Source organism: Gopherus evgoodei, chromosome 1 (assembly GCF_007399415.2).
Source record: "Gopherus evgoodei ecotype Sinaloan lineage chromosome 1, rGopEvg1_v1.p, whole genome shotgun sequence".
Taxonomy (NCBI): Eukaryota; Metazoa; Chordata; order Testudines; family Testudinidae; genus Gopherus; species Gopherus evgoodei.
The window spans coordinates 298,423,846-298,447,388 of NC_044322.1; the positions used below are offsets into that span (position 1 = coordinate 298,423,846).

The following is a 23,543-nucleotide window of genomic DNA, read 5'->3' on the forward strand; positions in this document are numbered from 1 at the left end:
GCTCTCTGTAGTTTTATGGAAGTTACTTGATGTTTATAAACTGCGATCCACATATGCAGTCCATCACTTGATTGGCAGTTCTGCCCAGAACTACACTTTTCTGTTACTTAAATGTGGCTGAGTACTCCTCTACCCCAATATAACGCGACCCAATATAACGCAAATTTGAATATAATGCGGTAAAGCAGTGCTCCGGGTGGGGGGGCGCACTCAGGCGGATCAAAGCAAGTTGGATATAACGTGGTTTCACCTGTAACATGGTAAGATTTTTTTTTTTGGCTCCTGAGAGGGTAGAGGTGTAGTTAATTACCCCCAAAAGAGGGATGGGGGGAGTTGCAGCCTAAAACTGGGCAAGAGTAAGAGTGAAATAACATGGCATGCGTTCTCGTCTGCAGTAAAGAGTAACATCCCACATGTGCTCTATATAACAGATAAAATATTGCCAAAGAGTGAAATCCAACTTCTTGCTTTATTTAAGTTTTGAAATGTTTCTGCTATTTTTCTTTAGCTTCTTTCTGGGTCAGAGGGTGGGAGACTTCAGGCCATAGCTAACCCCTGTTCAAGTTAAAAGCACATCCTGTTAACTGGCACCTTCTTCCAGGGAGCTGATACTCCTGTCCTTTTGCAGATTATTTGATAATAGTATGCAGTTCATATAAATATGAAAAAAGTGTGGTCCTTATGCAGCCCTCCACTTTATAATGGCAGGAAGCATTTAAAACACTTCTTTAAGAAATTCTTATTTCTGTTCAGTTGACATGCCTGCCTCTGAAATGATCCATTTCCATGTTCCATCTCAAATGGGCTCTAAAAGTTACTAAGTGCACTCTTCACTTTAAGAAACATTTGAGATGTAATATATTGGCCCAATTTTTTCCTTCACAGCTCATCCTCTGAGTGCTTGGATTCTGCTTTAAATGTTCTGGCTCGAGCACTAGAAAACAACAAAGAGAACCCTGAAATCTGGTGTCATTACCTCAAGCTATTCTCAAAAAGAGGAACCAAGGAAGAAGTGCAGGAGATGTGCGAGACAGCAGTAGAGTATGCGCCTACTTACCAAATCTGGTGGACGGTAAGAAACAAAATAACACAATGTACTTCAAGCACCTATATATTATATAGTGCAAAAATATAGAAACACCCTAAAATTCACTGCTTACCTATAGTATGTCTGCACTACGGGATTATTCCGATTTTACATAAACCGGTTTTGTAAAAACAGATGGTATAAAGTCGAGTGCACGCGGCCACACTAAGCCACATTAAGCACATTATTTCGGCGGTGCGCGTCCATGTACCGAGGCTAGCGCCGATTTTCTGGAGCGTTGCACTGTGGGTAGCTATCCCGTAGCTATCCCATAGTTCCTGCAGTCTCCCCCGCCCATTGGAATTCTGGGTTGAGATCCCAATGCAGGATGGTGTAAAAACAGTGTCGTGAGTGATTCTGGGTAAATGTCGTCACTCATTCCTTCCTCCGTGAAAGCAACGGCAAACAATCATTTTGCGCCCTTTTTCCCTGGATTGCCCTGGCAGGTGCCGGAGCATGGCAACCATGGAGCCCGTTTTGCCTTTTGTCACTGTCACCGTATGTGTACTGGATGCTGCTGAAGAGGCGGTACTGCAGCGTTACACAGCAGCATTCATTTGCCTTGGCAAGATAGCAGAGACAGTTATCAGTCATTCTGTACCGTCTGCTGCTGTCATGGGTGCTCCTGGCTGACCTTCGCTGAGGTCAGCCGGGGGTGCAAAGACAAAAATGGGAATGACTCCCCGGATCATTTCCTCCTTTATGTTGTATCTAAAAATAGAGTCAGTCCTGCCTAGAATATGGGGCAAGTGTAGTAGAGAACCAGTGTACCAGAGAGCACAGCCGCTCTATGTCAGATCCCGCAGAAATGATGAGCTGCATGCCATTCTAGGGGGTGCCCCTGCAACAACCCCATCTGTTGCTTCCCTCCTCCCCCAACCCTCCTGGGCTGCCGTTGCAGTGTCCCCCCATGTGTGTGATGAAGTAATAAAGAATGCAGGAATAAGAAACACTGACTTTTTAGTGAGATAAAATGAGGGGGAGGCAGTCTCCAGCTGCTATGATAGTCCAGGCAGTACAGAATCTTTTCTTTAGACATGAAAGAGGGTGGGGGGGTGATGGAGCTCAGCCCTCAGTTGCTATGATGAAGATGGTTACCAGCCGTTCTGTACCGTCTGCCGGGAATGCCCGGGAATCATTCCTATTTTACCCAGGCGCTCCCGGCCGACCTCACCTGAGGCCAGCCAGGAGCATTCACGGGGTGATGATGAGGACAGCTACCAGTCCTTTTGCACTGTACCATCTGCCACCGGGGAAGGGAGGGAGGGAAAGGATGCTGCTGTTCAGTGCTGCAGCGCTGCATCTACCAGCAGCATGCAGTAGACATACGGTGACGTTGAAAAAAAGTCAAGAAATGATTTTTTTCCCCTTTCACAGGGGGAGAGGGGGGTAATTGTCCCAGGTGGTTCAGGGTATATCTTATCAATGTGTTTGACTCTACAGGCATTGGGAGCTCAGCCAAGAATGCAAATGCTTTTCGGAGACTGTGAGGACTGTGAGATAGCTGGAGTCCTCGGTAGCCCCTCCCTCCCTCCATGAGTGTCCATTTGATTCTTTGGCTTTCCGTTACACTTGTCACACAGAACTGTGCTGTGGACTCTGTATCATAGCCTGGAGATTTTTTTTCAAATGCTTTGTCATTTCGTCTTCTGGAATGGAGCTCCTAATAGAACAGATTTGTCTCCCCATACAGCGATCAGATCCAGTATCTCCCATACGGTCCATGCTGGAGCTCTTTTTGGATTTGGGACTGCATGGCCACCCGTGCTGATCAGAGCTCCACGCTGGGCAAACAGGAAATGCAATTCAAAAGTTCATGGGGCTTTTTCTGTCTTCCTGGCCAGTGCATCCGAGTTCAGATTGCTTTCCAGAGCGGTCACAATGGTGCACTGTGGGATACTGCCCGGAGGCCAATACCATCGATTTGCGGCCACACTAACCCTAATCTGACATGGCAATACTGATTTCAGCGCTATGCCTCTCGTCGGGGAGGAGTACAGAAACCAGTGTAAAGAGCCCTTTATATCAATATAAAGGGCCTCGTTGTGTGGACGGGTGCAGGGTTAAATTGGTTTAACGCTGCTAAATTTGGTTTAAACGCATAGTGTAGACCAGGCCTTAATGTGCAACAGGGAGACTGTATCTTTTTTTTTTTTTTTTTCCCTGTGCTAACCAAGCTAATATGTTACTTTTTATAAAGATCTAATATAATAATAATAAAAAGCAAGGAAATTCACAGTTAAGTTTAAAGTGCTGTCCTTAGCAGGGTCCAATTACTGTTACACTTGATTTGATAATCAAATTTATCTAAAGCAAGGTGTTATATTCCCTAGATACAAAAATGTGGTGGTTGTTGGGTGTGTGTTTTTGTTTTGTGTTTTTGTTTTTGTTTTTTAAAAAAAAGGTAAACCTCAATTTAACTTGAAATTTCTTTGCCTTTTGTGAATATTGATTTTCAATAACATTTGAATTGAGGTAATATCTAAAAACACCATGAATAAAAAAAGGAGCATTGCATTTGAACCATAACAGTTTGCTAGTAGTTGTTCATGTGAATAAAATAAGTGATTTATATAGCTTTTAGCCTTAGTAACTGTTCTGAAGTTTTCCCCTTAAATAATTATTTGTGTGAAATATTTCTATCTAGTTTTTGAACCTGGAAAACTCTTTTGATGGAAAGGACTACGTATGTGGGAGAATGCTACAGTTCCTAATGGAAAGTACAGAGGGTGAAGAAAACTCTGATCTCCTGTCCTTTCAGCTGCTGGAGACCCTGCTGTACAGAGTTCACTTAAGCATGTTTACAGGAAGACATCAAAATGCTCTTGCTCTACTTCAGGTGACTATCAAGTTACACACATTTAAAACCCTGTTATACTGGATGCTTAAATACTAATTATGGTGGGGTTTTTTTGTTTTATCATTTAAGCGCCCAAACAATTGCCTTTTTTCCTTACTTCTTTGTGGTGTCTGGAATTGGAGCTGCTAGAATTCTAGGCTAGTGATCCCATTTATCAGCAGAAAGTTGATACAATTGGAGGGATGCTTTTGTGCATGTGTTTAATTAGGCAGATTTGGATAAATTTTTAAAACTTTAAAAAAGTTATTGAGGAGAATGCCCTCTTCATTGCATGAATTGTTGCTAAAAGGCTCTTTTTTAAAAAAAAAAAAAAAAAAAAAAAGTTTATTGAATTTTTATCTTACAACTTGGAACATGTATTGCAAAGCAGCTACATTGATTGTTACAGCTTGTGAGGTATCTTTATTCATTATCCTAATTTAATAGTCCAGGGCCCTTTCAAGGCAATCTAATGTTGGTGATTTCATATCAACGTTTACAAAAAAAATATTTTAAATACTGTGTTTACTATTTGAACAATTGTAAAATGTTGGGAGGTACTTTAATTTCTTGGCGTGGGGGAATTATTTATCTGTCCTTCGTTCCTTGTCCTTTATATCATCCTTTGAAAACAGTATGCCTGCATGTGATTTTGTCGTCTTTTCACTTTTCGTAAGCAATAGAGGAGTTAATGATCCTTTTCCATGGCTGCAAAAATCACAGCAATGACAGGGCACTGCTACTTATTTGTGAAATGTAGAAAGATGTCCTGAAAGACTAGTTCTGATCATTACTAGGTATGACCTGCTAGCAGGTGGAAGTGGGAAACAAAACTTTGATGTCTGCTCCTAGCAAAAGGGAGCTATAATAGCTGCATACTTCAGTGTTTCATGCCTATCAGCAAGGGGATTTTCTTAGTCATGTGGGGTTTTTTTTAATGTGTTTTGTAATGCTTTTTCCTAATCTACCAGTTTAGGTGAGTCTTTTATGTCTTGGGACTAGTCTGCCCTAAACATTATTCAAAACGTGATATTGTATGGCTCTATTTGTTGTGCGTTATTGATTCCAGAGCACGTGTACTGCATTCACACACAGATTTTTGTCAAACTGCCAGTCATCACAAACTTTATTTCTGATGTGCCAGTCATACTGGACTATTTTCAGTCTTGCATATAGCACTAGTAGCAAAGCATGAAGGCGCACTACTGCCCTCAGTGACATCTGTTTGTTTTCAGGTAAATAGATGAGATAGAATACGTGCAGGGAGAAGAGATGCTGAGTACGAAGTCCATTTTGTGTAGTCACATCTCTGAGTAAGACAGGTCCTTGTCATTGTCATCCTCTAATCTCGTAGTGTTATGCTGTTCAAGGGCCATATCACGTTTGCTTTATGTGTACTTTGGCTGCTTGCATGAGTAAGGAAGACTAGGTATTGGCTCCAGGTCTGTCTTTGAGATGCCTTTCTGTCATCACGAGAGCCTTTGAGAACATAGAAACTTCACATTTCCTCATTTTCTCTCATTTTCAGATCTTAAAATATACTACTTTCCTATGTAGAGCATATCAGTCAAAAATATATTCCTGTTTGTCTTTTACCTTTACAGAATGCTTTAAAATCTGCTAATGAAAAGATAATAGCAGAACGCCTCACCATAAGTGACCGCTGCTTGGCTTGGCTAGCTTATATACATCTAATTGAATTCAGTGTTCTCCCTATCAAGTTTTATGATCCTGCTAATGCCAGCCCTTCGAGGATAATGAACAAAGAACCGTTTTTAATACCATGGCAAACAGTTGAAGATGTGAAGACCAATCCTGATATGTTATTAGCTGTGTTTGAAGGTAAGTTGTTTTTGTTTTTGTTTTTTTAAAGAAAAGTGAGTTATTTAGTACATAACTTTGCAGATGCACTGCTGCTTTCCTCATTCAAATGACAATGCCTCTCACCTGTGGAACTCAGGATGGGAAGGAAAAGGTTTAAACTGTAATTAAACCGCTTGCTCGTTAGTGGTACAAATTATTGATGTATGAAGGAAACACACTAGCTTTTGTCTTTTTGGAGGACACATACTCTGGAGTTGGCAAGACTTACTCCTAGCAACCTGTAAAAAAAAATTCTCCTGTCTTTGGGAATCCTGATGCTCCCAGTAAAGCCTCCAATGGTGAAGTCATGGCTTCAGGCAGGGCAGTGGGAAGTGAAACCCCAGCTTGAGTCCAACTCAAAGCCCTATGGACTAATAGATCCAGGGTTGGTGGCTTGCAGTAGGGTACATAGATCACCCTTTGAGGTTCTGGAAAAGCTGCCGATAGCTAGGCTAGGAAGGATTAGCTTTTTATTGGTAAATATCTGTAAACTTGTTTTCGATGTACATACAGCAACACAAATGTTTCCATTGATGATGAACAAACTTTATGGGGCAAAGTAAGAAAATGCTGCTTGAGAACTTATTGGAGTCACATTTAAGGATTTTTGTTTTTTTTATTTTTAAAAATATTTTGATGATGTGATGACAATTTATGTTTAACGGTTATAAAGCTTTAACTTTTTGAATCTCAACATCTACTGTCATTAAATAATTCTGACCCCTCCCCATAACTTCCCACAGCTGTGAAAATTGAAATAAAAAATCCTTAAAAATAAACAATTTTTTTCCCCCAGTCAAAATTTTTTTTTTTTTTAATAAAAGTCAAATTTTACTAAAGCTACCTGTAGTGTGTCTTGGACTTGACTTGGTGCTTGAAGGTCTTCTCGGCAGTTGTGTGTGTGTGTGGGGGGGGGGGGGGTTAGAGAGTGAGGTAGAGGGAGTCCACTAGAGAGGTGCTGCACCACGGGATTCGAGCCTCGATGTTCTAATGATTCTTCAGCTCGGGAGAGGTGGGAGGCCAGCTAAAAGTTGAAATGAAGTCCTTGTTGCATAAAAACTAATTAAAGAAAAAAGTTATAAAACAAAGTGTTTGGGAGAGATTGAACCACTTGCTTGTGCTGCTGCTGAATTTCTGGTAATGTGAAGTGAAGGGAGGGACTTAATCCTGGAGCCTCCACTAAGAACATGGCAGCCCATCTGAATTCCAGAGGTGGGAAAATTTACTAGAAAATTATTAGGTAAGAAAGTCTTCATTCTTGAATTACATGTTGTTAACTATCTGAAAACAACTTTTCCAAAGGTCACATGTTTCCTTTTCCTAATTCATAGGTAAAAATCAATCTAAATATGTGTTGTATAGATTTTTGTAAAACTTAGCTTATTTAAATTTGTGTTTTAAGCTTATATTTACAGGCTTGATTTTAAACTTTTTTTTTTGTCTTTTTAGATGCAGTACAAACATGTACTGATGAAAATCTTGGAGCTGATGAAAGAATAGCTATATGTCTTCCACTTTATAGAAACATGATTGCTTTGCAGCAGCTATTGGAAAGGTAAGAACAGGTTACCAGACAGAACACTGGTATAAAGATGTTCAGTTCAGCACTTTTTCTTTTTTAAACTTCTGTTTTATTTAAGGTGGGAGGCTGCTCTAGAACTGTGTAGCTCGTTGCTGGAGTTGTGCCCTATCAACTGTCAGTTGCTGGAAGCGCTGGTTACTTTATACTTGCGGATAAAACAGAATGACAAAGCCTGTGCTGTGTGGCTTACAGCATTTGAGAAAAATCCTCAAAATGCACAGGTTTTTTATCATATGTGCAAATTCCTCATCTCCCAGGTAAAAAACACCCTCATTAGTTTTGTGGCTTGTGTATTCTCTAAAATGAGTATATGTACCTTGCAATGTGTAGTTAGTAATAATACTTAGCACTCTTGTAGTACTTTCAATCTTCAAAGCACTTAACAAAATGTAACTAACACTTGCAAAATACCTGTGATGTGTCATCCTCATTTTATAGTTAGGGAAATAGAAGCCGGGAAATGGAGTAACTTGTGCAAGGCAATAGGAAGAATTGATGTGAGAATTGGGTTCAGAACTTGAGTAACTGACACCCAGTCCTGTGTCCAAACCACATCCTTGTGCAAGAAGAGTAGAAGATGTCACAATGTAAACACTTCAGTGCATTATTGCCTCTCTTCCTGCTACCCGCCCTTAATATAATTTAATTATATTGCTCCCTTGAAAGATTCAAGGGAAAGTACTCCTTTTAGAAATAGTTTAATGTATTTTTTAACTTGTGTGTTGTAGGTTAAGAGAAGTCTTACATAATATCTAATTTACTTTTAAAACAGAAAAGGGCAGACAGTATTCCTCCGTTGTTGCAAGAATTTGTCGCAGCTTTCTTTGAGAATGTATGTCAGGAACACAGTCCCATGGATCTGTTACGGTAGGATTGGAGAAGGCATTATTTTGTTCATACTGGTATAATTATGGTGTCATAATATAATAAATTGTAAAGTATCTGATTTTATTAAAATTGCAAAACTATCAGCAGGACTCCTTCCTACAAAAGCAAGGCAATCTAGAGTTGTTAAAACTCCATTTTTAACTTGCATTGTGTCTGTGTTTTGTAATCCATTAGATTGTTCACTGTTCTAAGGTTTGTACTCTCCTTATTTGACCATGTCATTTCTGCTGATTTAATCTGAGCAGTGCAAGGCAGTTTACAGTTAAATTGGTTTTCGTTTATTTTAACACCTGCTGGTGTTTTCATTTCCTTGCTGTTTGGGATGAGGAATAGAAATATGTTGAATATTTGGGCCAAAAATTTTTAAGCGGTGTGCCTAAAATTACACTCCTAAATCTATATTTAGGTACCCTTATAAAGCCCTAATCCAGTTATGCACGTAACTTAAAGCTCAAGAATAGCTCAGTTCAAATCAGATAAACTTGAATTTCACTTTTTTATATACTGTCAGCTTAATGGTGGTAATGCAATTTTTATTTTTTTCCACAAGCTGATCAAAGGTAGATAATTTTCAGTTGTAAAGGGTTGATGTACATATAATGTGAAAAAGGAAACATATGTCTGCATCAAGAACAGATGTAAAAAACTCAGTGTTTGCAGTTTTTATATAGTCTAGTATCTTTCTTGGTGCAGAATAAAAAGAAAAAAGGAGGACTTTTTAAAATAGGCTTATCAAATCTAAACAGCTAAGTAATATTTTTAGAAAGCTGATGTTAGGTACACCTTATCTATTTTGAATGTGAGATGTTAATTGTATTTCTAAAGTATATCAGTAAATATTTGTCTGGCCAGGATTATTTCTATATATAGTGAAGCAGTTCATGTTAAAGTATGTGCATATTTTTGTTTTAGGTATCTCTTGAATTTTCCAATGCCGATTGAATTTACATCACCTTTGTATAAAGGACATCTTACAGATGATATTTTAAACCAGCAAGTTCCATTTTTGTGGCAAATCTACTGGTGAGAATTTTATAGCCTCTGAGAAATGAACACTGGGTCTGAGTAAACAGTGGATTTTCTAATTTGAGTACATTTTAACATATTTAAGTGTGTATTACATTGGATTTTTTGTGAATGACTAATCCACCAGTCCTTCTAGATGCTTCCCTGGCTGCTGCAGAACAGAGATTGATTTATGGAGCTGTAAATGAGGATGTCATCAAAGGTTCACACCAGAGGTTCTGTCCTTCCTGAGCCAGGACAATGGCTTTGACTTACTCTACCAAAATTGCCAGTGGCTTTTTTTTTTCTTAAACTTTTTCTTCATTTCTCTCTTTCGTCTATCTCTACTTCTCGTTTTAGGTTTTTCCCATTTCTCTATTTTGCTTTTGCTTAGTTCTTCAGCATTCCACCCTCGTTGGCCCAGTCTTCCTACAGGAAGGATGTGCATGTTCTAGAAGTTGGGACTTCCCAGAGACAGACCTCTTCTCAGCAAGGGAAAATGCCACGGTCATGGTTTTCCTCAAGAAGAAAGCCATGTGTAAAGGTGTATAGATCCCAGTCACGCACTTACAGTCTACTTTGTTTTTTCTACTGTTCCCTCTGAAAGCAAGGATATTCAAGATTTGCCAGAGAAGATACTAGTTGTCATGGTAACACCTAAAATGCCGAAGAGGACCCTTCTTTTAGCATAGGCAATGTCATTGGGATATTCTCTTGTGCTGTCATGTAAGAAGCCTACTTCGTGGTCCGGTTTTATGCCATCTCCATGATTAATTGCATGGCTTTTTGAATAGAGAGGCTGAGCCAGGAATAACTCTCCAAATTAAGTATCAGAGGGGTAGCCATGTTAGTCTGGATCTGTAAAAGCAGCAAAGAATCCTGTGGCACCTTATAGACTAACAGACATTTTGGAGCATGAGCTTTCATGGGTGAATAGTCGTGCATCTGACGAAGTGAGTATTCACTCACAAAAGCTCATGCTCCAAAACGTCTGTTAGTCTATAAGGTGCCACAGGATTCTTTGCTGCTTCTCCAAATTAATGCTTACTTATTTGGTGGAAGGTTTCTTTGAAGCCCGCAAAGCTAAAAACCCTCCTCTCGAAACGTACATCAGCTGTTTTACCTAGCTGTATTTGTTGCATTGTTTCAGATTAGATGGTAAGCTGTTTGGAGAAGGAATTTTGCATCTCTCTCAGTATCTAGTACAGTGAGGCTTCCATGATACAAATAATAAATAACATGCAAAAAAGAACAGTGTGTCAGGTTACAACTAATGTGCACCAGGATTCAATGTATCCTGAAGTGTATTCAGGACAACACAGCCCCTTTGGCGCTGGGAATGAGTATACTGAAGAGTTATCAAGCACCTGTGGATAACTTGCTGTCTGGACAGTGAGCTTAGTCTTGCATTCCACATGTACGTTTTTAGCTTCTTGAATCATAAAAACAATCCATGGGAAACGCCCATTGTGGAAACCTTGTACATCATGTACTCATAGACTATCCATTCATATGAGTCTGTACCTTATTTCCTATCCATGATCGATGTTTCTGGGAATAATAATTTCAGCAAGGAGAATCATTGAGCTTTATCAGCCTTCTTGATAAAGTTGAGCAGTACAGCATCTTTAGCTATGCAATGCTGAGCGGTGAAGACAAATCTTCAAAAGAATGGATGGACTCAGGAATCAGCAGGTGCCTTTCTTTCCTTTTCAGGTGCAAAGGACAGATATTTCCAAGTTCATCTTGCCAGGTTCATTGCTGTCTTATACAATCACACAAAATGGAAATACCAAAACCTGAAAGGATCAAGGAGCAACAACATTTACTTAGAAAGATCATGTGACTTTTGTGACTAGTGACTTGGTTGGGCATTTGTTCACCCCTTCTCCAAGTACTATACACAGAGCCTTTGGTTATCCACTGTGCTGCCTTTGACATCAGCAGTCTCCATGCAGTGGCAGAGGGCTCATTTAGCTATCTAGCTATATTTCATTTCTATACATTTATTTATTTATTCATTCAGAGTCTGGATGCATTTTTTTCTTATAACCTACTTAGCCAAAGACTTCTCCTTTGGAAGCTCCTAGCTAAACCCTTAAGTATAGATTGGTGGATGAGTATCTGGCAGAAATGTCTCATCTGTTAATTTCTATTCTTGGAAAATTTCTGTCCATCAGTCTAATCCTCCTCTTCTTCCGGGAGCAGAAAAACAACATTAAATGTTTATTGAGCCATGTTTGTCTTTTTTTTTTTTTTTCCTTGCTCTTCTTGGGGGAGGGTGTCAATATATTTGCAGTTTACCATTTCCCTGTCAGTTTTGTTTCTGAACCTTTAGTGTTTAACTAGCAATCATAGTCAGATATTCTCAAGTGTACATTTAATTATGCCTTTTGGAATTTTATTTTTCTGGAGCTTTCCAGAGGGAAGCTCTGGTCACCTGTCTCCAGTCTGCAGCAGTCAGAGAACACTCTTGTGTAAGGATTGTCAGAAAGAAAGGTACTTTTCAAGAGTAGAAATGTACAGGTAAGAGAAACTTTTAATCTTTATTTAAATGCATTATAAATACCTATTTAGTTTACTCATTAACTGCTGTAAAATTAGTCATTTTATAAATTATGACTGATAAAATTGAAATTGGGCTTATTTTAGCAGCATTTAACATTTCACAAGGGCAGAAGTGAAATCATTAACTCTGCGTTGTCCTTTATCTTCTTTTATTTAATATACAAGGTAAGAGCAAACCCACTAAGGCATAATGTTGTTTTTTAACTTTTAAAACAAACAGTTTATGCCAGTCTCTTCATGCAAGTGTTGGTGAAGCATTGGATGCTTATGAAGCAGCTCTAGGAGCAGTGATGCATCAGGAAACGGTGCAGAACATTTGGATGGAGTAAGTTTAAATGAAGGGGGGAAAGCTACCAAATTTCACAGTTATAAAACTAAGGCCTTTGGAAGTGTCAATTTGGTTTTCTTTTGTTTTGTTTTTTTTTTGCAGTTACCTTGTTTTTCTCAATAGCAAAGTTGTTGGATCCAACAATAAAGTTCAAGAATTCAAGCTTTTTACTGATCTAGTGAACAGATGTCTAGTTACAGTCCCCACCCGATACCCTATTCCTTTTAGCACTGCTGATTACTGGACCAATTATGAGTTTCATAATAGGGTAAGAATTTTCAGTAACCAATTGTATGTTAAATGTGTATTGCTAATAACCTGTTAGTAAATGTTCTTAAATAACTTATTGCATTAGAGCACCCCAAGCTTATATTTTCTCATAGCATTTCCCAGTTTCTTTTAAAATGTGAATTTAGGGAGGACACTGAATAAGCAGTGAACAAGGGAGACTGTTCTGAGCATAGAAGGCATAAAGATAAATGGGAAAAATGTTTGGAAGAGTAGTAGGAAAAGGAAGAAATTAGAACAGAATATTGTTGGTAACAAGATTATATGCGTTCTTAAAGGTGAGGCTGAGCTGGAATTAAATGCAGTGAGACACAAAAAGTGAAGAGATTTAAGGAAGAAGTTGCTCTACACCAGCAAGACAGCAATATCACATCAGCAAAGAAACTTTTAAATAAATTGGGGAGATGAGAAGAGGCTAAGACTAAAGAGAAAGTTATAGTAGTTAAGGCAAATGTGATTGGAGTGGATATGTGTGTTTGCAGAGAGGAAAACGGGTTTTTTTTGTTTTGGTCATGAGAGGAAGGAGAGACTTTATGGTGTACAGTGGAAAAAGGCTGCAAAGAGGTTTGCTGTGATAGTGGGAGATGGGAAGGGTACTGGCATTGGGACTTTTTTTAAGGGGGTGGTTCAGCAAAATTAGGAGGTATAGACCATTTTGGAGGGTGTGTGGAGTGTCAACAAGACATCCAAGATGGGATGTCTGAGAGATTGTTGGAGATAAATGAGTGTGAAGAGGTAGTTTTTGGAATTATCTACGTAGAGGTGGTAGCTAAAATTTATGGGAGTGGATAAGGTCCAAGTATAAGAGGAGGAGCCAGTGCAAAATCTCAAGGGATGGCAACAAAAAAGGAGAGAGTAAGAGTCCCTGAAATATGCTTAAGGATTGATCAGCAAGATAGAAGAACCAGGAGCACTCAGAGGGCAATTCTGCCTAAGTAACTATCTGAAATGCTTCCTTCAGAACTGTTTCAGGACAGAACAAGTTATTTGATGGTGTACTGCAGGGGTGGCCAACCTGAGCCTGAGGAGGAGCCAAAGAGCCACAGTAATACGTCAGCAGCCCCCCCATCAGCACTCTTTTCTCTTTCCCCTTCCCCCCCCCCCGCCCCTGCTCCCAGCACCTCCCTCCCCACTGGCAGCCCCGCCAATCAGCACTTCCCCTCCCTCCCTACGCCTCCCGGTCAGCTGTTTTGTGGCATGCAGGAGGCCCGGAGGGGAGGAGCGAAGGCATGGCAGGGGAGGGGTCAGGAAGGGGTGGAGTGGGTGCAGGGCCTATGGCAGAGCCAAGGGTTGAGCAGTGAGAACCCCCTGGCACATTGGAAAGTTGGCGCCTGTAGCTCCAGCCGTGGAGTCAGTGCCTATACAAGGAGCCACATATTAACTTCTGAAGAGCCTCATGTGGCTCCAGAGTCACAGGTTGGCCACCCCTGGTGTACTGCATTAGGGCATGCATGTCTATGGAGTGAAAGTATAAGGAATTTTTGGCTGAATAACACTATATACTAATGTATTACTTACTATCTAGTAATTAAGCAATTCTACGCCATCTCCTTCCCAGTGCAGTAAGAGATTTCATGTGTTTGCTTGGCTAGTGTAAATTGGTATAGTTCACTGACTTCAACAGGACTATGACTAATTACGCCACCTAAGTATATGGCCTTAGTGTTTAGTTGTAGAGCACCCTGTGCTGTTGCTGTGAAGGACATTGAGAAAATTGTTCAAAACTTGTATTTATACAGTTATGACAGAACATGCTAAATTTGAATGGAAATCCTTCTGTATGGATGTGTTTTTATCCTCTTCCCAGTTAGTGTTATGTACATATGGTAAAAATTTAAAAGGTGCCATAGTAATGTAGCTGCTTTTGAAAATTACACACATGAAGTTAAAGCTGAAAGAATCCTCAACTTGAGCATCAGCTATTTGAGTTCTATTAAGTTTTTACAATACTAATTGTGACTTTGCTAATCTGAGGACCAAATTTCTTTCTGGAGGCTGGGCGAAGCTTTACTCTAATGGACTTGAAATTTTGTTCAGCTTAATTTTTAAACTTCTAGGCAAAATATAGTAATTGTATCTCTCAAACAGTTCCAATAATTATATTTCTTATCAAAATTACAGGCAACTAGAATTCATACTCTTTTAAATTGGATTCACTTTTATCTTCAAATTTTACAGGTAATTTTCTTTTATTTGAGCTGTGTTCCAAAGTCTCAACATTCCAAAACCTTGGAACGGTTTTGCTCTTCTATGCCTACCAATCCTGGACTTGCACTAAGGTAGGAAAATAAACTTAAGGGTGTATATTGCTAGCCAGTTCTGTATCTCTTAAGACTAGTTCACATGGTTGCAGTTGGGAATTCAATGTATTTAAAAAACAAAAAAAAACAAACCCAAAACTTGGAAAAAGTTCTTTGTATAAAAGTCTAGCAAAAGCAGAGGTTCATGTTCACTATATCCATGTATCGGCCAGAATACAAGTAAAACTTCTCTAAAATAAATCCTTAGTATGAACATCCTTTTAATACAATAGAAGAGAAAGAATAAAGACAAGTGTTGTGGTGACCAGTGAATGTAGGAGTTTGAAAAAGGAACAAGTTAATAAACTACCAGTACTCCTTTGCTGCATCCTACCGAAGAACAGCCTGGCATTTTGGCATCTTACCAGTTGTTTCCCAGTGCCCGACAGAATTCTGTTGCATGTACAGAGGGCTAAAAAGTGACTTGCAAGAATTATTGGTAACTTTCATAGTGCTATCTGGGGTGTGTGGTCAAAAGGATAGAAGCTCCAGACTCTCTTGATTTGGGGTGAGTAGAGAAACACTAGGGAAGAGTTAAAATTTTTTAAGACATACAGTCACTGTTTGTTCAAAATGTTCAACAGAGGACAAAGAATATGTAGATACATCTCTACCCCGATAGAATGCGGTAAAGCAGCGGGAAGCCCCAAGCCCTTTAAAGTGCCACCTGAGCCCCACCGCTTTACTGTGTTATATCTGAATTCGTGTGGAGCCCTGGGCCCTTTAAAACACGACTGAGCCTCGCTGCTAGAGCTCCGGCGGTGATTTAAAGGGACCGGGGCTCCCCGCAGTGGCTGGAGCCCCGGGCCCTTTAAATCGCTGCCGAGGAAGCTGGTCCAGTCCAGACCAAACCCGATATAACGCGGTCTCACCTATAAGGCAGTGAGATTTTTTGGCTCCCGAGGACTACATTATATCAGGGTAGAGGTGTATGTTAGTGCACTAGGGCTAGTTTGAACCTTAACTTAAAATTTTGTTCAGAGTTTTAAAAAAAAAAAAAAAATTTAAATAATTAAAGAATTTGTCTTTAATTTCTTCTTTACTGTTTATAAGAATTTTCAGTTGATGCAACAGATGGGAATGATTCATATTTATAAAATGTTTCAAAATGCATATTTACTCAGACTGGGCATAGCTCTAAAGAAGACATTATTATTTGTCATGTTCGTCTATAGCTCAAATGGTCAGCTTCTTATTTTATAGACTGAGAAATCCCAGAGATCTCCCTTTTCATTGTTATGGATCAGTGGCCTGAAATCTTCTAATTTAAAAAAAAAAAAAAAAAAAGACACAAGATTGAATGGCTGTATTTATTTGTATTCTTTTCAGCCAAGAAATAAATTCCTCACCAAAACCTGTTTATAATGGTGCTGCTGGGTTGCACTTGCTAGAAATGTTTGCTCCCTATGTAGAACTTGTGTCCTCTGCTAAGAATGTCTGTATTTACAGACTGGATATAGAGAGATCTGATTTCATGCTGTCAGTTCCTAGACATGTGAACATATAAAACTGTAGCGCCATTTGGAGCTCTTTAGCATACCACTCTTCTTGGAGATGTATACCCACCTTACACATGCTGAAGACTAGAATTTTGACCTCTGACCTCATAGTGCACCAAGAGCATGCTTTATGTATCCTCTGACCACACACTTTGTTGTGATTCCCTAACGTTTGCCTCCAGTAACTTTTTTTTTCAGCTGACCTAAAAATTGGTGGTGTCAGGATGCACATAAGTGCATCATACCTTAGATCAACGTGGTTATATCTTTAATATATTTTTTTATTCCTTATGATCAGAGCTGTACTTATCTCCCTTGAATGTCCTTTACAGGCTGCTTCAACAACTTTGGGAAGAGAACAATGTTCAGATACTGAAACTGCAAGCCAAGATGTTTACATATAATATCCCAACATGCCTGGCCATCTGGAAAATGTAATGCAACAATCATAAACCTGTTTTCATAGATATTACTTTTGTTTATAAGGTTTGCATCACAAAGGTAAATTTGAAATGTCCTTCAAATTGGATTTATACTGGAAGGCTTTTTTTCATTATTTTTAGAATTCCAACATTTGGTTGAGACAAGCCAAGGTACTGACAGTTTGAATGTAAATGAGTCATTTAGTTTCCATGTAGAAAAAATATATAGGCAATTATTGTTGGATAAATATAGAAAATGTATTTTAATTAATACATTGACTTCTGTCTCCTCCTCCTCTCTACCCTCCCTTTTATATATCACAATAGCAATAATCTCCATTATCCAGTGATGCTCAACTGATCATTTTCTTCAGTGTTTGTTCATAATGGGGAACCACTGAAATGTCTTGCTCATGTAAGGTTGTTTTAAAAAATGGCTACTCTTTTTTTTTTTTTTTTTTTTTTTTCTTCCTTTTCACTATAGATTATCATCATTGGAAGTTAGTCTGTTACTTTCAGGGCATTTGTAATCCCATCCCACAATCAATATTCTGCCAATAATGGCATTTAATTCCATGCATGGATAAATTATTTTTGTGTGTTTCTTTTTCTCAGAGCCATTGCTGCTGAGTGCTTTCTAAAGGGACAGAGAGAGGTAAGTCAGCATTGCCACTGATCATTTTAACAAAGAAAATTCTGTGAAATTATCAGTGTACCTGGCTGCACCCAGAGCATAGTTCATTTTATAAATTAAGATTTTGGGGTAGTTGAAATGTTCTGGGCATAAACTAGAAACAGATACTTCAAACACAAGGAATCTTTTTGGCAGTTCATTTTGTCAACATATTATACTCTTGGGATGAGTGTGTATTGTTATGCCATCAACTGGTTCTTTGGTCTATAGACAGTTAGGGTATATCTACACTATAATTAAAAACCCACAGCTAGCTAATGCCTGCTGACTGAGGCTTGGGCTAAGGGGCTGTTTAATTGCAATGTAGATGTTCAGATTTGGGATGGAGCCTGGGCTCGAGGACTCTGGAAGATGGAGGGGTTCGAGAGCGAGCCCAAATGTCTACACTGTAATAAAACAGCTCCTTAACCTGAGCCCTGCAAGCCAGAGTCAGCTGGCACGGGCTAGCTATAGGTATCTAATTGCAGTGTAGACATACCCATATAGATCTGGTTAAAGTTTCTGGGTCTGCTAACTAAAGGCCAGGAGGTCTGCAGTCCCCCTGCACTTCCCCATTTTTTTGATTTTTCAATATCCCCTGTGGATGTAATGCCACATCTGATCAAAAAAATATCACATTACATCTAAACATACTGAGAAATGCCATCAACTTTTGTAGGCTTGCTATATGGTTGGCCAAAAATACTTTTTAATAGCACTGCTCATGCACCCTCCCCAGCATCTCATTATAGCAGCTCTCAAAGAGAATGGAATTTCCAGATGGGACACAGACAGAACTGATCCTGCTCTAGTTGCTGTTGCCCCCAGCAAAACACTGTTTGGCCATGGAAAGATGCACTGTGTTGGAGGACCAGGAAGCCATGAGTTCTAGACTTGTGTTTCTTCTAACTGGTGCTAATTTTGTACTTTTCAGAACTTTTTTTATTGAGCAAGGCCTCACAGGTTACATAAACTGGGAATAGAACTCAGATCTCTAATACTGCAGACTGAGTCGCAGCCGCTTAACAAGATTAGCACTCTTTCTGAAAGACAAATATTTCTCCTTGGGTATGCTGTCTGTAAAACGGAACTGCTTCTGCATATGTAAACCCAAGATTTCATTCTCTTATGTCATAATCCTGAGCTTGTCTCTGAGGATAACAGCAGTTTCCTACTTCCAGCTATCATGTTGGTATTTCTTTCATTAAGTTGAGTTTGTGCAGCCTTGCCAAGGGTTGAGGGGTTCAGCATAGGCATAGGGATTGTTAATTGCACATAATAGAATTTGGTTTTGCCTCTTTAAAAAAAAAATACTGGGAATTATATAGGAAAAGCCCATGTTAAATAGTCATTTACGCTGTAAAGTCAAGCACTTAATTCTGGTATTTCCAAACTTTTAGGGTTGCTCAGGCAACTTTAATTCCTGCCACCTTGCACGCATTATGATGCAGTCTTAATGACCTGGTCACAGCCTATCTTTGTTCCACAGGACCCTGTCTCATTCAGTTTACAAGATGGACAGTTCTCAGGGCGTGAATCAAGGTTGCACAGTGAAATAAGACAGTAGGACTTATTCACACTAGAACTTAAAAAATATGTAGGAAAGGAGGCAGGGTTCTGCAGGAAGAGAAAGGATAGCTTGGAGTTAAGACAGTTGAATGCCACCTAGTTGAATGCTTTGTCCCACCTTTTGCTTCTGCAACAAATTTCTGATTTGCCCAACGTCACATAGACCACTAATTTGTTGCTTTCTGGGTGCTTGGCTTAAGACATCTGGCTCCTGAATTTCAGAAATGCTGAGTACTTGTAATTGCAACTGAAGTCATTGAGACCTGTGAATGCTCAGTACCTCTGGCGGTAAAACAAGATAGTCTAGACTAGAGGAATGAGCGGAGGGTTGGGAATTGGGAGGTACTGAATTCTGAGTCTGGTTCTGACACTGATTTCCTCTGGCATGGCAGTTAGACACACAAAGAATCCCTACCCATGAAATGGGAATAATGCTTATCCATCTGCCTCCCAGGGTTGTTCTGAGGATTAATGTCTGTACAGTGATTTGAACATAGCCTACTCTGAAAGTGCAACATAATCTCAAGAAATGGATTAGGTGTTTCAGTTTGAGACTCAGACACCCCAGATTGGTGGGAACTTTCATAAACTTGCCTTAATCTCCCTGTTCCTCTGTTTCCTACCTATAAAATGGGAATAATAATAATCTTTGTCACAGGGGAGTTGTGAAAGTGAATGCATTCATGTTTGAGACCGAAATAATATTATGATGAATGCCATACACAAAAGCCCATGAGGCAGTTAATGCAGTGCTGGATTTGGAGGGTATGTAGTAAGCAAGACACGGGGCCACACATTGAATGATGAGGAGAAAAAAATATTTAACATCTGCTTCATTCCCTGAGCATCATGCCTCCCATGAAATGACAGGCAGAGGTTTTATGGAAAAAATAGCATTTAATCATGTAATTAATCATACTAATGCACACTCAAGGGTCAGAATTAAAGCACAGGCAGGCTTAAATCTGGCATTTCCTAACTTTTGACTGCTTGAGTTTGCAGCCTACATTTTCTTATGAGATTGTTTTTTGTATGCAGAAATCTATTGAGACAGTTCTATGTGCTTTAAATGTTTGTATTATTTTCTGAATACATTGAGTAGCATTATTTTGGTATTTGTTTTTATTTTACAGGTCCATCATTTATATCAGAGAGCCTTTCAGAAGTTACCTCTATGTGCAACACTGTGGAAAGATGTAATGTTTTCTCCTTATGTTTCACTTTGAGGTTTCATATACATTTTCTGCATATCCCATATCCATAGATGTGGTGATGCTCAAGCTCTGGCTAAATCTTATATCTGCTTCCCCATCTCTTACAGCAACTCTTGTTTGAAGCATCAGGAGGAGGTAAAACTGATAACCTGAGAGAACTAGTTTCCAAGTGCCAAGAGGTTGGAGTCAGCCTAGATGAGCTTTTAAATTTAAACACTTACAGAACAGAAAGCAAGAATCACTGAACGCTGGGTGCAGTCAGTCCTAAGTCCAATTAAATGCCAAAATCATTTGAATGATTCTTCAGGCTGATCCATGCCTGAGCTCTGTGTCAGGCAGATGAGCATTGCTGAGCATATCAAGTCTCCAATCTGCTTTCCTTGAACCTGGAAACAATTAACATGACCCTCCTCTCTCTGGATAATTGAATTCCCTGCTTGGCCAGCTTCTGGGCTCTGCCAGAATCTCATAACATCATGTACGTAAGTATAGTTAATCAAAATGACAGACTTTTTTTTTTTTTGTTTTCCTTTTATTTTCCTTTTTCTTTATCTTGTGCTGTTCCTGATTCACTTGACACTCTCGCTGATGCCTGAGAGATCTGTGTTTGGGGTTAAGTACTGGACTGTGTTTACAGTAAAAAGCAAGCAGTCCACTTTGGCTTTTTCCTTTTTTAAACCTTTTTGAGATTTTTTTCATTACAGGATTTAAAACAAAAGCAGCCGCTCTTAAGGAAAGCGTAACTGCCAGGGCCACAAGTATGCTTCTTGCATTTGAAGGCTCTAAAAGGGTTGTTTACTGCCCTTTCTGCATTCTGGACTCATGGCAGAGACTATTAAACTTGAAGATTAAAGAAACCATTGCAAATGCCAGTGCATCAGAAATAAGAGTGGTCAATTATGTGCAATTTTTTTGTAAAGAAATTTTAATTTATAATAAAGTTTAACAGTTTAAAGAACAGTTAATATTGAACTGTTTTGTATTAAGATACTACTCTGTAGTATTAGTTGTTTATACAAAGATATTTTGAATATAAGTTAACTTTTAAGAAAGCTGTTGTCTTTATTATTTGTTCTCTATTAATCACGTGAAAATGGGATTGAGATAGTCACAGTTATTGTGACTGGGAAATATTTTTCATATCCACAAAAGGTCTTTCCTCCTTCTGCCATAAGTACAAACACTTCGTCATGTTTTGACAGTCACCACTAACAGCACTTACTCTGGCCTGGGAAAGTACAAGATACTGCACATAAAAACGAGCATTTCAAAATTCCATCATTCTACCCTTTAATGATATGGGACATGGAGAAAGGGCCTCCTGACGTACACTACAACATGGGATATTTTTGCCAGTCCAGTGAACTGACAAGCATTTGCTGGAACTGGTTGATCATGTGGTACTAGCTCCCTCCCTTGTATCCATGTGCCAAATCAAATTACACAGCTCTGTACTATTATAGGTGTGTCCAAACTGTGGCTCGTGAGCTGCATGTGGCTTTTTCACAGTTAAAGTGCGCCTTGTGGAGCCCTGCTCGCACCTTCCCATTCTTCCCCTACCAGAGCGGGGGAGGGAGGGACACCAGACATGGGGCCTCTGCCCTGCCGGGGCGGGGGAGGGGAAAGGAGTGTAACAGCTTTAGTCTTGTGGGGGTGCATTGTGGCAGAAGCCCCACACCCTGGCAGGTGCCAGCCCGTGGGGCAGGTTGGCCGTTCTTGCGACTCACCAACTTCTGAAGATTATTTTATGTGGCTGAGGGTCAATAAGATTGGCCACTCCTGTACTATTACCTTTCCTTATAAATAATTTATACAGGTGCCACAGAGATGATTTTGATCACAAATGGGAGGGTAGGTAATTCTCAAATTTGGAAATGAGGAGAGGTGGTTCATGACATCAGTTCACTAACAATTTATTTTTTCTTGAAATTTGTGATTCTTGGATTGCCGAGGTAATCTTGCCTTAAGCGGAAAAAATGCTGGGCCTAAGCCAGGGCAACAGGGAAAGATTGTGTTCCTCCACATACCTACACACCTGATTTGCAGATGTAACCAGGCGGCCTCACCCCCGCAGCGCCTCCTGCTGGTCACTTCGGGGAATTAGCTCAATATTCCAGCTTGGAGCACCCTCTGCAGGCTAGTAATCCACCTGTCCCAGCTGGCCCCCGTGTTACTCCCTAGACCTGGTGCCCTTTTACATGGGGTTCTGCCCCCTGGCAGCAACCCCTTTTCCTTAGGGTTTCCCCTCCCTGGGAACCCCCCACCCTCTATCCCCACTTTGCTTCAGTATTGGCTACTGCCAGTCATTGTCTAGCCCCACGCCCTGGGGCAGTCTGCAGTATCAGCCACTCATCATCAGCAAAGAGTTTGGACCTGCTGCCTTGGCCTACCCCTGGGTTGCACCTTGCAACCCCAGTACCTCTTGGCCTAATCCTAGGCTGCAGCCTGGGGCTTTCCAGGCAGGAGCTCCCCAGCTCCGCTGCCTTTCCCCAGCCCTGCTGTACGCTAGGTACCTTGTCTAGTTCCCAGCAGCCAGGCCCTTCTCCCTCTACAGCCAGAGGAAGACTCTCTTTGTTTCTGGCTCCCCTGGCCTTCTTATACAGCCTTATTGCTCAGTTTGGGGCATGGCCCCCAGCTGCAGCCACTCCTGCATCAGCCCAGGCTTCTGGCTCCAGCTACTGCCCCCTCCTGGACTGTTTTTTAAGCTGCAAAGGGCAGGAGCGGGTAACCACCCTGCTACAGTAGAAACAAGTAAAACTTCAAATAATTGCCCATTCATAAACACTGGTTATTGCATTTATTGTTTTGGCAAGGCAGCATCAGAAAAAAATCTAACAATAAATCCAATCCAAAGTCAGAAGTGCTCAAAACTTTTTAGTTTTGAATGAATCTGATGTAGACAACACAATATAGGAAATTAAAATACAATCAATGTTTTGTTCTGTTCAAAATATAAAAAGCCTCAGTATGAAAGTTTTTAGCATGTGCTACATAAGTATTTTTCCAAAATGCATTTTTAACTTCATTAATGAGTGATAGCATCCATGGCATTTCTATGTATGATCTATTTCAGGGAAACACTACTAATGGGGGAATTCTGCACCAAAAACTAAATTCTGTGCACAATATTTTAAAATTCTGCATATTTGTCAAAATAACATACTACAATCACACTCGTTTCAATTATTTAGATAATTTTATTTAAACTACAATACAATGGATGACGAATGGGAGTGGGGAAGACTGGAGGAAATCTCTAACCTCCCTTGCCTAATAGTAATGTAGCTAGGCTTGACCCTTTATTTCTAGTTATTAGTCAACAAATATATGCAGCCATAAAAAAAATGCTCAGTGTTACATCAGAGGCAACTGAAGAGCAAATAAGGGCCGGGGAATCAAACTTGCAATTTGTATTGGC

At 39.8% G+C, this 23,543-nt stretch overlaps 1 protein-coding gene across 1 annotated transcript in view; it reads left to right on the forward strand.

Annotated features, from left to right (window-relative positions):
- Positions 1–21,085, forward strand: part of ZFC3H1 (zinc finger C3H1-type containing) — a 61,767-nt gene extending 40,682 nt beyond the window's left edge. Inside the window, 14 exon segments of the mRNA XM_030548732.1 lie at positions 886–1,072; positions 3,735–3,926; positions 5,531–5,768; positions 7,239–7,344; positions 7,430–7,628; positions 8,144–8,238; positions 9,172–9,282; positions 12,053–12,157; positions 12,263–12,428; positions 14,627–14,727; positions 16,580–16,681; positions 17,285–17,324; positions 20,045–20,107; positions 20,233–21,085. Of these exon segments, the coding sequence (XP_030404592.1) occupies positions 886–1,072; positions 3,735–3,926; positions 5,531–5,768; positions 7,239–7,344; positions 7,430–7,628; positions 8,144–8,238; positions 9,172–9,282; positions 12,053–12,157; positions 12,263–12,428; positions 14,627–14,727; positions 16,580–16,681; positions 17,285–17,324; positions 20,045–20,107; positions 20,233–20,370 (1,843 nt within the window). The 3' untranslated portion in view covers positions 20,371–21,085.
- The last annotated feature ends 2,458 nt before the right edge of the window (positions 21,086–23,543 follow it).